General features: G+C 38.3%; 3 protein-coding genes across 4 annotated transcripts; 2 read left to right on the forward strand and 1 right to left on the reverse strand.

Moving 5' to 3' along the window:
* On the forward strand, positions 1-1,245 carry LOC104761858 (uncharacterized protein At4g04775-like). Its single transcript, XM_010485002.2, has 2 exons — positions 1-469; positions 570-1,245. The coding sequence occupies exons 1-2, from the start codon at positions 296-298 to the stop codon at positions 867-869; spliced, it is 474 nt and encodes a 157-aa protein (XP_010483304.1). The 5' UTR covers positions 1-295; the 3' UTR covers positions 870-1,245.
* On the reverse strand, positions 1,198-2,936 carry LOC104763548. Its single transcript, XM_010486905.2, has 3 exons — positions 1,540-2,936; positions 1,391-1,454; positions 1,198-1,259 (listed from the first exon to the last, which is right to left on the reverse strand). The coding sequence occupies exons 1-3, from the start codon at positions 2,623-2,625 to the stop codon at positions 1,198-1,200; spliced, it is 1,212 nt and encodes a 403-aa protein (XP_010485207.1). The 5' UTR covers positions 2,626-2,936.
* Positions 5,487-9,411, forward strand: LOC104761859 (protein SUPPRESSOR OF MAX2 1). 2 transcript variants are annotated; one of them, XM_010485004.2, is made up of 4 exons: positions 5,487-6,997; positions 7,104-7,317; positions 7,430-7,726; positions 7,823-9,411. In XM_010485004.2, exons 1-4 carry the CDS (start codon positions 5,802-5,804, stop codon positions 9,101-9,103), a joined length of 2,988 nt encoding a protein of 995 aa, XP_010483306.1. In that variant the 5' UTR covers positions 5,487-5,801; the 3' UTR covers positions 9,104-9,411. The 2 variants fall into 2 exon arrangements, with proteins under 2 accessions (XP_010483306.1, XP_010483305.1); XM_010485003.2 differs by having other exon boundaries at positions 5,488-6,997; positions 7,427-7,726.

Consider the following 11,898-nt stretch of genomic DNA (forward strand, 5'->3'; position numbering starts at 1 on the left):
GGTTCCCCATGAGAACTATGATATCGTACCAGATGGAGCCCGATCTTTACCCCCGTCCCAGATGGCTCTCATGAAATTCTTCTCAATCTATATACCCATATATCGGGATGTTATCGGTTTAAAGAGTGAACCGATACGATACCGTTCATACCAAATAGAAAACCAAAAATAAAACCTGACTGATGTTAATAATCCGACCCGAGACGATACATCTATAACACATCTATAACTCCATTAAAATCCCCAAATCCTCAAACCCTAAAAGCATAAAATTCTTAAATCGATCTTTGCAACCATGAGTACCGTTTCTGGAGGTTCGAGTGGTTCATCAAATGTTCGACAAAGAGGATTCGTCGTTGGCGTGCCTAAGAGATGCTGGTGTGGGGAACACATCGTGGCAAAGAATTCCAAATCCGAGCCTAATCCTTCTCGGAGATACTTTCGATGTCGAGAAGCAGCAGCAAAGAAGGTACTATGTTATGCTTTGTTTGATGTAGACATCGACCTAATCCAAATCCGAGCCTAATCCTTCTCATCAATTTTCATTGTATTCTATGATATAATGTTAGCTTGTGAACGATAACCACATCTTTAAGTGGGTCGATGAGGCATTGTTGGACGAGGTAGCAACATTGGGTGTTCAATTTGAGAGAGTAAAAGAAGAGATGAAAGAGCGTACAATAGAGACATTGCAAGAACAGAAGCTGAAATTTGAGAAGATGCAAATGGAGTTCGAAAAAGAGCTTTGTGAGAGGGTTGAAGAAGTTTTGTTGGAAGCAAAAGCTGAATTGCAATGTAGGATGAATAAGAGTATAATTGTATGTGTTTTCGGTTTTATGATCTTGTTTGCTCTGTTTAAGCTTGTATGATGAGCTATTGTAAACTATTGTTCGGTTGTAATCTATTGTTGTTCGGTTGTATGCTCTGCTTTATGCTCTTGTTTGTTTTGGTGTTGAGTGTGAACTCCTGTTGGTGTTGCTATTGCATTTAATAAGATAAGACATTCCACATTTCATAAAAGGCAGAACATGATGAACACATGTTCTGAAAACAAGCAGAATGATAACGTTTTGAAATCATGTTCTCAACATGATCACAGACCAAAAACATAACCCTACTAGTCTATTCGACCAAAATACAGATCCAACTAGTCTCTTAAACCAAAAAACAGACCCCTACTACCATAATCTTCAATATTCAGGCTTGTGAAAGTCCTCCACCACCTTGAGATAGTCCTCCACCACCCTGAACAACTTCTCCTCCACCAGATTGAGAAAGTCCACCACCATCTTGAGAAAGTCCACCACCTTGAACAACTTCTCCTCCACCACCCTGAGAAGCCTGAAAAACCGCAAATTCCAAAAAATGAGAACAAGAGACTCATTATAACNGTGTCTAACACACATTCTATGCTCTATTTGTGGTAACTCCAACTCCACAGCTTTTATCAACCCCTAATTGAGAACCAAAAACCAAACATATTAAAAACGAGAGCATTCACATTTATTAACCAATATAATAAATTAGTTAGATACATACCTTTTGTCGATCAGACACTAAAATGTAACCATCTCCCTCGTTTAGATCCAGGTCAGTCTTCAATCTCTTCACAAACCATAACCAATTGTCTTTGTTCTCAACTTGAACAACACACCAGGCTATTGGATAGATGCCATTGTCTGCATCTCTGCCTAATGCAGCAAGCAACTGTCCCTTGATCTTTGCCTTTAAGAAGGCGCCATCAACTCCTATTATTGGCCGGCAAGTCTGTTTCCAAGTTCTTCTAAGGGCATCGAAACAAACATAAAACCGATTGAAGACGTCTTGACCAGCATCATTCTTAATTGTATCAATCTCCACAACAGACCCTGGATTTGCTTCCAAGATCTCAGCTTGGTAATCTCGCAGTCGTGCAAACTGTTGTTCATACTCATACTCTATCCATCCCAAAGCCTTTCTCCGAGCAGCTTGACATTGTGGCCTAGTAGCGGATATCTTCCACCTTTCCATGATAATCTGTTCAATCCTCAAAGGCTTGTAATGATCCGGTTCCTCTCTAATCTTATCGAGAAAAATTCTAGCTATGACTGGGACCTTAAACATCTCACACTCGCCATTGGGGGTACAACAATGCTTATCAATGTATTTCGTAATCTTCCACAAAGATGCGTTTGGAAGAAGTGCAGCAAACACTTTCCACTCACAATTGCCCTTATCCCCAACACATCTAAACCCGAGTTTATCTTTGTCATACCTGTATTGCTTCAAATTGTAACCAGTATGTAGTGCATAGTCCAAGACACTCTCCTTGAATGCGACCCCATTGTAGAAGGATTGGTCTTTCCACAAAGTTCCATCACCACGTCCGATATCCGTAAACACCCTCTCTGGACCCGCACCACGACCACGACCCGCACCACGACCACGACCTTCTTCCTCGTCGTCACTTTCTGGGTACGTATCATGACGAATCGACTCTTCAGCATCGGTAAATTCCTGAGCAAGCATATCGACGTGAAATTCATCTCGATCCTCTCCTTCTTCATCGTACTCTCGTTCTCCAACACCATCTCTTTGCCCAATACCATCTTGTTGCCCAAAACCAGATCGGATTATTAAATCCATCGATTCAATTTGAGAAATCGATGGTGAAATTTGATTTTCTAGGGTTCGTCGCGAGAGAAAACAAAAAAGAGGTTAAAATGTGATTTTAGGGATTTCTCGGTTGAGGGTTATGTTTCTAATCGGGTCAAAATCAGGTTTTAATCGGGTCGAAATCAGGTTTATTTTGGTTTGTAAACTTCGTCACTCGGTTAATCAAATAGTAAACCAATTAAACCTATAGCAATGGTGAAATAGATGATATCTTCTATTCTCATGGAGATACAAAACGTAAATTACAGATATATGGGTATATAGATTGAGAAGAATTTCAGGAGAGCCATCTGGGACTGGGGTAAAGATCGGGCTCCATCTGGTACGATATCATAGTTCTCATGGGGAACCAGGACGTTTTCCCATTATTTTTATTTACATACTTCCACATACGAAGTGTTCTTTAAAGTGTGTAAACCGTATGTGATATATCACGTGAATTGAATTGCCATGGACATCTCATGAACACAGGTACCTGCTTTAGACTCATGTAAAAAATACAGGGTTCCTTCTTATTTACGTTTGAATTTTGTTTCTAATAGTAGTAGTACATATCACGGAGAAAATGTTGAATTCTAAAAAGTTGACATTTAACAAGAAATGTGGGTTAAAGACTTTAAAGCCATGCTTCGAGATACGACTTTCATTTTTATACAGTTTGATTAGACAACTTTATCTTTTTTCGTCTCACAAATTTGTTTGTTAATGACTTTTTTGAAACAAAAAAAACAACAAAAGTGGACATAAAATGTTGTAATTAGAATCTCTTATATATATAAAGAGTTAATAGTTGTAGATATACTATATAGTGGATCTAGAGTAAACAACGGTTGTAGAGTTAAGTCAAAAATCTAAACTAATCTAATGAAAAGGAAAAAGTTACTTTTTAAAATATATAAACGAATTTAATGCTTAAACCTTTTTAAATTCTTAAAAACAAAACTATGCCTAGCTAGACTCACAATTACATTTTACAGACCGATCCAATGACTATGATAGCTCTAATAAAGAAACTTTTTTTTTGGTATCTTCCATAGTATTGCTTAAAAAATTATGTAAAAACAATATTAATATATTCTATAAGCAACAATATCTTAGCAAAAAATAGATTTTTACATGAATTAAGAAAAACATTTAATGTTTAGCAGTAAATGTATTATTTATTTATAATAAGATATTTTATAATTATTAACCAATAGTATTTTATCAAACTTTTAAATTCTCATTTAATGGTTCTTGAAATTTACAATTTCTTAGCAGTAATTGATAAAAAGTATATAGAAAATCATTCTTTGTAATACAAGAAAAAATACTAAAAAATCATCTTTTATGATAGAGAAGGAATAATAATTTTGGTGGCTTTAAAGATGTAATTGTCACAATTAAATAAAAATTAGTCTACCTTAAAGTTTTCGAAAATTAATGGTACTATAATACTTTGTTTAGCTTAGCTATGTAGCTTGTATGTGTTCTAGCTCTTGTGTTTCAGTATGTTTTGATGCCGTGTTTTTGGCTTGTGTGTGTTCTGTAGGAACATATCTCATCGCCTTTGTTCTCTCGGCCTCCTTTGCATCTGGTTTTATCTAATAGTTGCCCTTTTAGTTGTCTCCTTGCTAAGTAGAGGTTCTTTTGTGTGAACTTGATACTTGGTTCTCTGCTTCAAATCCTTCTGCTCTTAGGTGGAAGTTGCTGGTGATGGTAATCTCTGTAGATGATTGTCGGTTCTTGAACTCGACTCATCAAAGTGGTTTGTTTTGTTCCTTGTCTCAGCGTTTCTGAATCTGGAGGATGTCAGATTGCTTTTCATGGCTTCTATCTAGGCGCTCTTTGACGCAATAATCGTCTCGCCGCATCTAGAAGTGTAATGTGTTCTGAATTGAGCCTTTACTTGTCAGGTTATGAAGTCTGGTTTCTGGTTTGGAAAAATCATCTCTCATTGTGATAGGAGGAGGCAGTTGTTGACTGATGCGGTGGCCGTGAGCAGCATTAATACAACTCATTCGCAGAACCTTTAGAAGATAAGTTTGATTTGTTTGTTTAGACATAGTGTTTATCTTCGGTATTATTGTTAGTTTGCCTCTGTTCTTAGTGTTGGGTACGTACTCTTTCGTTTGTGGCTAGAACATCTCTGTCGTGTATTTCTAGTTGTTTTTGGGGACTTTTTGTTTGTCCGTCGGCTTAGCCTCCCTCTTTTGGGCTTTAGACTTTAGGAATATATCTGTTTTTCCGCCGGCTTAAAATGTATTTTACAATGTATCCTTTCAAGTATTATCAATAACAACAGATGACAAAAAAAAAAAGTTATGTAGCTTGTACTCGAGACCAAACCTGTACCAGTAGTTTTTGTGATGGCTCAAACTTAAAAACTTAACCGCTAATAAATGAAACAAAATCAATAAAAAAAAAGTTCAATATAAACACACATCCACATTTATTATTACTGTTACTTACATTTATTATAACTCTCAAAAATGTAAAAGATGGAGAGATACGCGTAACAGTCCCTTTTTACAATTAAAAAGGGCAAAAGCAAGAGAGTGAGTGAGAGAGAGAAGTATCATTCACTTCTTCTACTACCCACCTTTTTTCTCTTTGAATTTTTCTTCACTCTGCAACTTTGTTTCCCCCACAACACCTTTCTACATTTACTTTTTTTTTTTAATCTTCAACTTTTTTTTAATATTAAAATTTAATCTTTCTAAAAAGCCATTTTTTGTGATCCGTTTGATATCCCAATTTGTCTACTTCTCCCAATAATAATAATAATCTTTTAGTCAGAAAGAAAAAAAAGTAAAAAAAGACTTTTTTTTTCCTCATTGTCTTATAAAACCAATCTAAAGCCTTTTCATTTTTTGTTGGCCGGTGGGATATTCTTTAAATGAGTTCTAGGCAAATCCCTATTCATTCCATTTTTATAATCCACCCGATCGGCAATAAAACTTCAGTTTCATAAACTTGTCTGAATAATTGAGAGAACCCAACTCAAAAGATTCAATTTTTTTTTCATTACTCTAATAAAAAGATTCGATTTTTATACACAATTTTTTTCCTTACAATTTTTTTAATCCCCACATATAATTGAAGAAAGAGAGAGAGAGAGAGAGATAGCACACAAAAAGTGGTAGAAGGAACGAAGAACGAGAGATATGAGAGCTGGTTTAAGTACGATTCAACAGACTCTGACGCCGGAGGCTGCCACCGTTTTAAACCAATCTATCTCCGAAGCGGCGCGTCGTAACCACGGCCAAACCACTCCTCTCCACGTTGCTACCACTCTTTTAGCTTCTCCTGCTGGCTTTCTCCGACGAGCTTGTATCCGATCTCACCCCAATTCTTCTCACCCTTTACAGTGCAGAGCCCTCGAGCTCTGTTTCAGCGTCGCCTTAGAGCGTCTCCCTACTGCTACGGCCACTCCTCCTAATAATGATCCACCCATCTCAAACGCGCTTATGGCGGCGCTTAAACGAGCTCAAGCCCACCAACGCCGCGGGTGTCCTGAGCAGCAACAGCAGCCTTTGTTGGCCGTTAAAGTCGAGCTTGAACAGCTCATCATCTCGATTTTGGATGATCCGAGTGTGAGCCGGGTTATGCGAGAAGCTAGCTTCTCGAGTCCGGCGGTTAAAGCTACAATTGAACAGTCGTTGAACAATTCTTCGTCTACTCCGACGCCGGTTCCGAGTGTTTCTTCCGTCGGGTTGAATTTTAGACCCGGTGGAGGAGGTGGAGCTCCGATGACGATGACCCGGAATTCTTATCTTAACCCACGGTTACAGCAGAGCGCTACGTCGGCGCAATCAGGGGTTGTTAATAAGAACGATGATGTGGACCGGGTTATGGATATATTGGGTCGGGCGAAGAAGAAAAACCCGGTTTTGGTTGGAGATTCGGAGCCGGGTCGGGTGATTCGTGAGATCTTTAAGAAAATTGAAGTCGGAGAAGTTGGGAATTTAGCGGTGAAGAACTCAAAGGTGGTTCATTTAGAAGAGATCAATTCGGATAAGGCTTTGAGAATTAGGGAATTAGATGGGTTGCTTGAGACACGTTTAAAGAACTCTGATCCTGGCGGTGGTGTGATTCTCGATCTCGGAGACTTGAAATGGCTTGTGGAGCAACCGAGCGCAACGCAACCGCCGGCTACGCTTGCGGTGGAGGTTGGAAGGACTGCAGTGGCGGAGCTACGGAGGCTTTTGGAGAAGTTCGAAGGAAGACTCTGGTTTATTGGAACAGCGACGTGTGAGACTTATCTAAGGTGTCAAGTTTATCATCCTTCAATGGAGACTGATTGGGATCTTCAAGCTGTGTCTGCAGCAGGTAAAGCTCCGGCCTCCGGCGTTTTCCCGAGGTGGGTTGTGTTAAAGTTTTGATTTTGGTTATGAAAAATCTCAGTTTTTTTTTTTTTTTTTGGTGAAATTTTCTCAGTGTGATTGATGTTTTTTTTTTTGATTCAGGCTTGCGAACAATTTGGAATCATTCACGCCATTGAAGAGCTTTGTGCCTGCGAATAGGACTTTGAAATGTTGTCCACAGTGTTTGCAGAGTTACGAGCGAGAACTCGCTGAGATTGATTCAGTGTCTTCTCCAGAGGTTGTTAAATCAGAAGTAGCTCAGCAGAAACAGTTGCCACAGTGGCTGTTGAAAGCTAAACCTGTTGATCGTTTACCGGTGAGTTCTTGTTTTTTTGAATCTTCTCTATGACAATATGATATGATTACAGATCACATAGTTTGATCAGTTTCCTAACGTTTGTGGTTTGTATATTGGTTTATTACAGCAGGCAAAGATTGAAGAAGTGCAAAAGAAATGGAATGATGCGTGTGTGCGTCTTCATCCTAGCTTTCATAACAAGAACGAGAGGATTGTTCCGATTCCGGTTCCTATAACGTTGTCGACAAGCTCTTATGGTCCTAATATGCTTCTTCGTCAGCCGTTGCAGCCTAAGTTACATCCCAATAGAGAGTTGCGTGAGAGGGTACAGTTGAAGCCTATGAGCTCTTTGGTGACTGAGCAGGCCAAGAAGAAGAGTCCTCCCGGGAGCCCGGTTCAGACAGATCTTGTTCTTGGACGAGCAGAGGTATGTCGATTTGAATATTCCTTATACTATGATGGAAGTGTTTGTGGATCGAAATTACAAAACCTGACGTTGAACACTTGCGTTTGCGTATATCAGGATTCAGAGAAAGCTGGGGATGTGCAAGTGAGAGATTTTCTCGGCTGCATATCTTCTGAATCAGTGCAGAACAACAATAAGATCAGTGTTTTGCCTAAGGAGAATCTTGGGAACTCGTTAGACATTGATTTATTCAAGAAGCTATTGAAAGGAATGACCGATAAAGTTTGGTGGCAGAACGATGCAGCCGCTGCGGTGGCTGCAACAGTTAGTCAATGCAAGCTAGGGAACGGGAAACGACGTGGTGTTTTATCAAAGGGAGATGTCTGGTTACTGTTTTCAGGACTGGATAGAGTTGGGAAGAGAAAAATGGTATCGTCTCTGTCTTCCCTTGTGTACGGGACGAATCCAACTATGATTCAGCTTGGCTCGAGACAGGATGCTGGAGATGGCAATCCTAGTTTCCGTGGTAAAACCGCGTTGGATAAGATTGCGGAAACTGTAAAGAGGAGTCCGTTTTCTGTTATCTTGCTTGAAGATATCGACGAGGCGGATATGTTGGTGCGTGGAAGCATAAAACAGGCGATGGAGAGAGGCAGGATACGTGACTCGCACGGCCGTGAGATCAGTTTAGGTAACGTGATCTTTGTTATGACAGCGAGCTGGCATTTCGCAGAGACGAAAACGTCGTTCCTAGACAATGAAGCTAAACTAAGGGATTTGGCTAGTGAAAGCTGGCGTTTGAGGTTGTGCATGCGGGAGAAGTTTGGGAAACGACGAGCGAGTTGGCTGTGTAACGACGAGGAGAGGGTGACGAAACCGAAGAAAGAACATGGTTCGGGTTTATCTTTCGATTTGAACCAAGCCGCTGATACGGATGACGGTTCTCATAATACAAGTGATCTAACAACAGATAATGATCAAGAAGAGCAAGGTTTTAGTGGAAAGCTGTCGCTGCAGTGTGTTCCATTTGCGTTCCATGATTTGGTCAGCCGTGTTGATGATGCAGTAGCATTCCGAGCGGTTGATTTTGGAGCTGTGAGACGGAGAATCACAGAAACTCTATCTGAGAGATTCGCGAGAACCGTGGGCGAATCATTATTGATAGAGGTCGAGGACGAGGCGCTTCAGAGAATCTTGAGCGGAGTGTGGTTAGGCCAGACAGAGCTAGAGGAATGGATCGAAAAAGCGATTGTTCCAGTGTTGAGCCAGCTTAAGGCTCGAGTGTCGTCTTCTGGTACTTACGGTGACCGTACAGTAGCTCGGCTGGAGTTAGATGAAGATTCCAGTGAACGGAACAACGGTGATTTACTGCCGAGAAGTATTACATTGGCAGTATGAATGAGTTTGAGAACAGAGATGGAGTTTTTGCTGTTGCATTGGACTGTGGAAGGGCAGGGCTGTAAATATGTCTCAACTGGTTTTGGCGGGTGGGAAAAAGGGAAACAGTTAGGGGTAAAAACAGTAAAAAAGAAAGAAAGAAAGGTGTTTATAGTTCTTTTTGTTTTTTTACTCCACAGTCTTAGTTTTGTTTTATCTTATGTTTATGTACGGTAAACGGGAGGGTGATTTATGTAGCAATTATAGATATATTTATTTGATAGATAAATAATGAAAGATTAATAAAGTTAAAAAGTATTTATTATTTTCTTCCTCAGTTACAAAATTAATCTAAAGAAGTAGTAAAAGATAGATGCGTGAAAACAATTGCATTTTCATTAGTCGTCGTTTATGTCAAGGGGACCATTTGAATTTCTCGATTGAAGAAGTGTGTAGAAAACTGTAATTGCTTAGATTATTCTTGCATCTTCCTATACAAAACGGTAAAATGTAAGAGAAAAAAGACAAAAATGGAAAGAAAAAGGCAAACAAAAAGTTTCCAAAAACAGAAAGATAACACACTTGAAAAGTTGAAAAAGGTACCAAACTATATATTAATTTTAAACAAAGTTTTGGTTCACTGAATGATGAACATTGCATGTGTGTCGTCATTTAATTATATACTATATATATCTTCAATTACTATTGTTGCATTTTTGACCTTTTCCTCAAAAATCTTTTTTTTTTCTTTTTTTTTTTGTTAATACTAATAAATTAATACTCGCTAGTAGTATTAAATTAATACTTTATTCGTTAGAGCTTACCTGTTACATTACAACTACAAAAAGGTATGACGCAAAAAAGTCTCAGAGATTTTTATATACTTTTTATTAAAATATACTATGATCTAACGTACATATATATGGTTGTTAATTGTTTGTTCGCGTCGAGATAAAGATGAAAAAGACTGTTGTATTGTGATTAGTACTTTAATATTAGTGGTTAGACAATACTACTAAACATAACCTTTTTCCTTATTCTTTCACCTCCATTTTTATTTAGTCTAAAATTGACTTTGACCGAATAAAAATTTAGAGATTTTACATATAAACGTTGATCGATTAGGGTAGATTTGGATTTTTCGAATGCATGAGATTGTTGAGATTATTAAATATTGCATGCTCAATAAATGTTGAGGGAGATGGCAACTTGTAAGAAAATGTGGAGGATTTGCTATTTAATTTAAATTGACGTGTCTGATTTGGACAACTCAACTTCTTGTATAGAAGAAGAGTAAGCTGTCTTCTAGTTCAAACCACTTGTACAGTTACACTTGGGGATAATCCAAGGGCACCAATCTTATATTAAAAAAAAAAAAAAATTGATAAGATTTTGTAATATTGATGTACAGAAAAAGATGGTGAAACTATTTACAGTATATATATGACATAAATTTCTCGCCCTGGGCGTTTGGTAAGAACCGAGAAACCCGAACCGAAAGAACCGAGCTTTTCAGTTCTCGGCGCCGAATTTGGGAAACAGTGTAAACCGATCGGCAAAAATATTTAAGGATTTCGGTTATCATTTCGGTTCGGTTCGGCAAGCCATAACCGAACGGTTCTTCAGTTCTCTTCCAATAATCATCTATCGTCGAAGATCTGCCATGGTTAAGCTGAAAAGTAAGCATGAGTTTTTAAGATCTGTCATCGATGAGCTGAAGAAAGACGATGGACTAGAGAAAAAGAAATAAACAAAACGCTAGGGTTTGGTGCGTTTAAAATAGTGTAGACTTTTTTTGGACTTATGGAATAAAAAATATGTTTAGGCCAGGCCCAAATATCTTTACAGCCCACGTGAAATATCTAATAAAATATGAAAACCCTACTTCTTTTTCTACCCTTTCACTCTTGCCTCTCTCCTCAGCCGTTTCTTCTTCAACCTCTCAAAAATCTGAAAATTAGATCTTTTTTATTATTCGATTCTCAATTCTTTAAGTTTCTCAATTCTTCTATTTCGTTTCGTCCAATTCTTCCACCTAATCCCTCAATCGTATTAAAGCAATAAATTCATAATGTTGTATGTTTGAAGCTCGAATTTGCTCACTATCGACATATCTGACCGGACCTTTAATCCTTTTCGTGGGTTTCATCGTTTTTACATGGTTGTAACTCTTCGTAACCCACTAGAAGGGTTTTTTGATTGAAGTTTACAAGTTTCATGGAGGATACATAATTGTAGTTCATATTCGGTTAACCGAACTAACCGGAAAGAAATTCAGTTTGGTTTAATTCGGAATAGATTTTAAAGCAGATAACCGAACCGAATAAACTGATTACCGAATAACCCGAACTGAACTTTTAGTCGGTTCAATTCGGCATGATTTTTAGATAACCGAAATTTTGGAAAACCGAACAACCCGACCCGAATAACCCGAAGACGCCGAACGCCCAATTTCACTCTATTACCAAATACTTTGTTGACTGCAACTCATGGGTTCAAATCTAAAGGCATAACCGAGGAAAAAACAAAGCTAACCATTAATATGGAAAATGGGCCTGGAGATAGCCCAACAAATGAACCAAGAAGGAGTATGTAAACTTATGTTAAACTGTAGGGTGTCATCTTATTTAGCAACTTACTCTATTTCGAAATGTAGTTTAGTTTGGAGTCAATTGTAATAAGATCTGTTTCTAAATTATCTTTGAATCGTCTAGAGTCAAGACTCAAGACCATAACCATCACTTCTATTGAAACATGCTGCAGAACTTTTAAATTAAAAGATCACAACTTTAAAAGCTAACCATAAATCCGAGAGA

Source organism: Camelina sativa, chromosome 18, assembly GCF_000633955.1.
Source record: "Camelina sativa cultivar DH55 chromosome 18, Cs, whole genome shotgun sequence".
Lineage (NCBI taxonomy): Eukaryota > Viridiplantae > Streptophyta > Magnoliopsida > Brassicales > Brassicaceae > Camelina > Camelina sativa.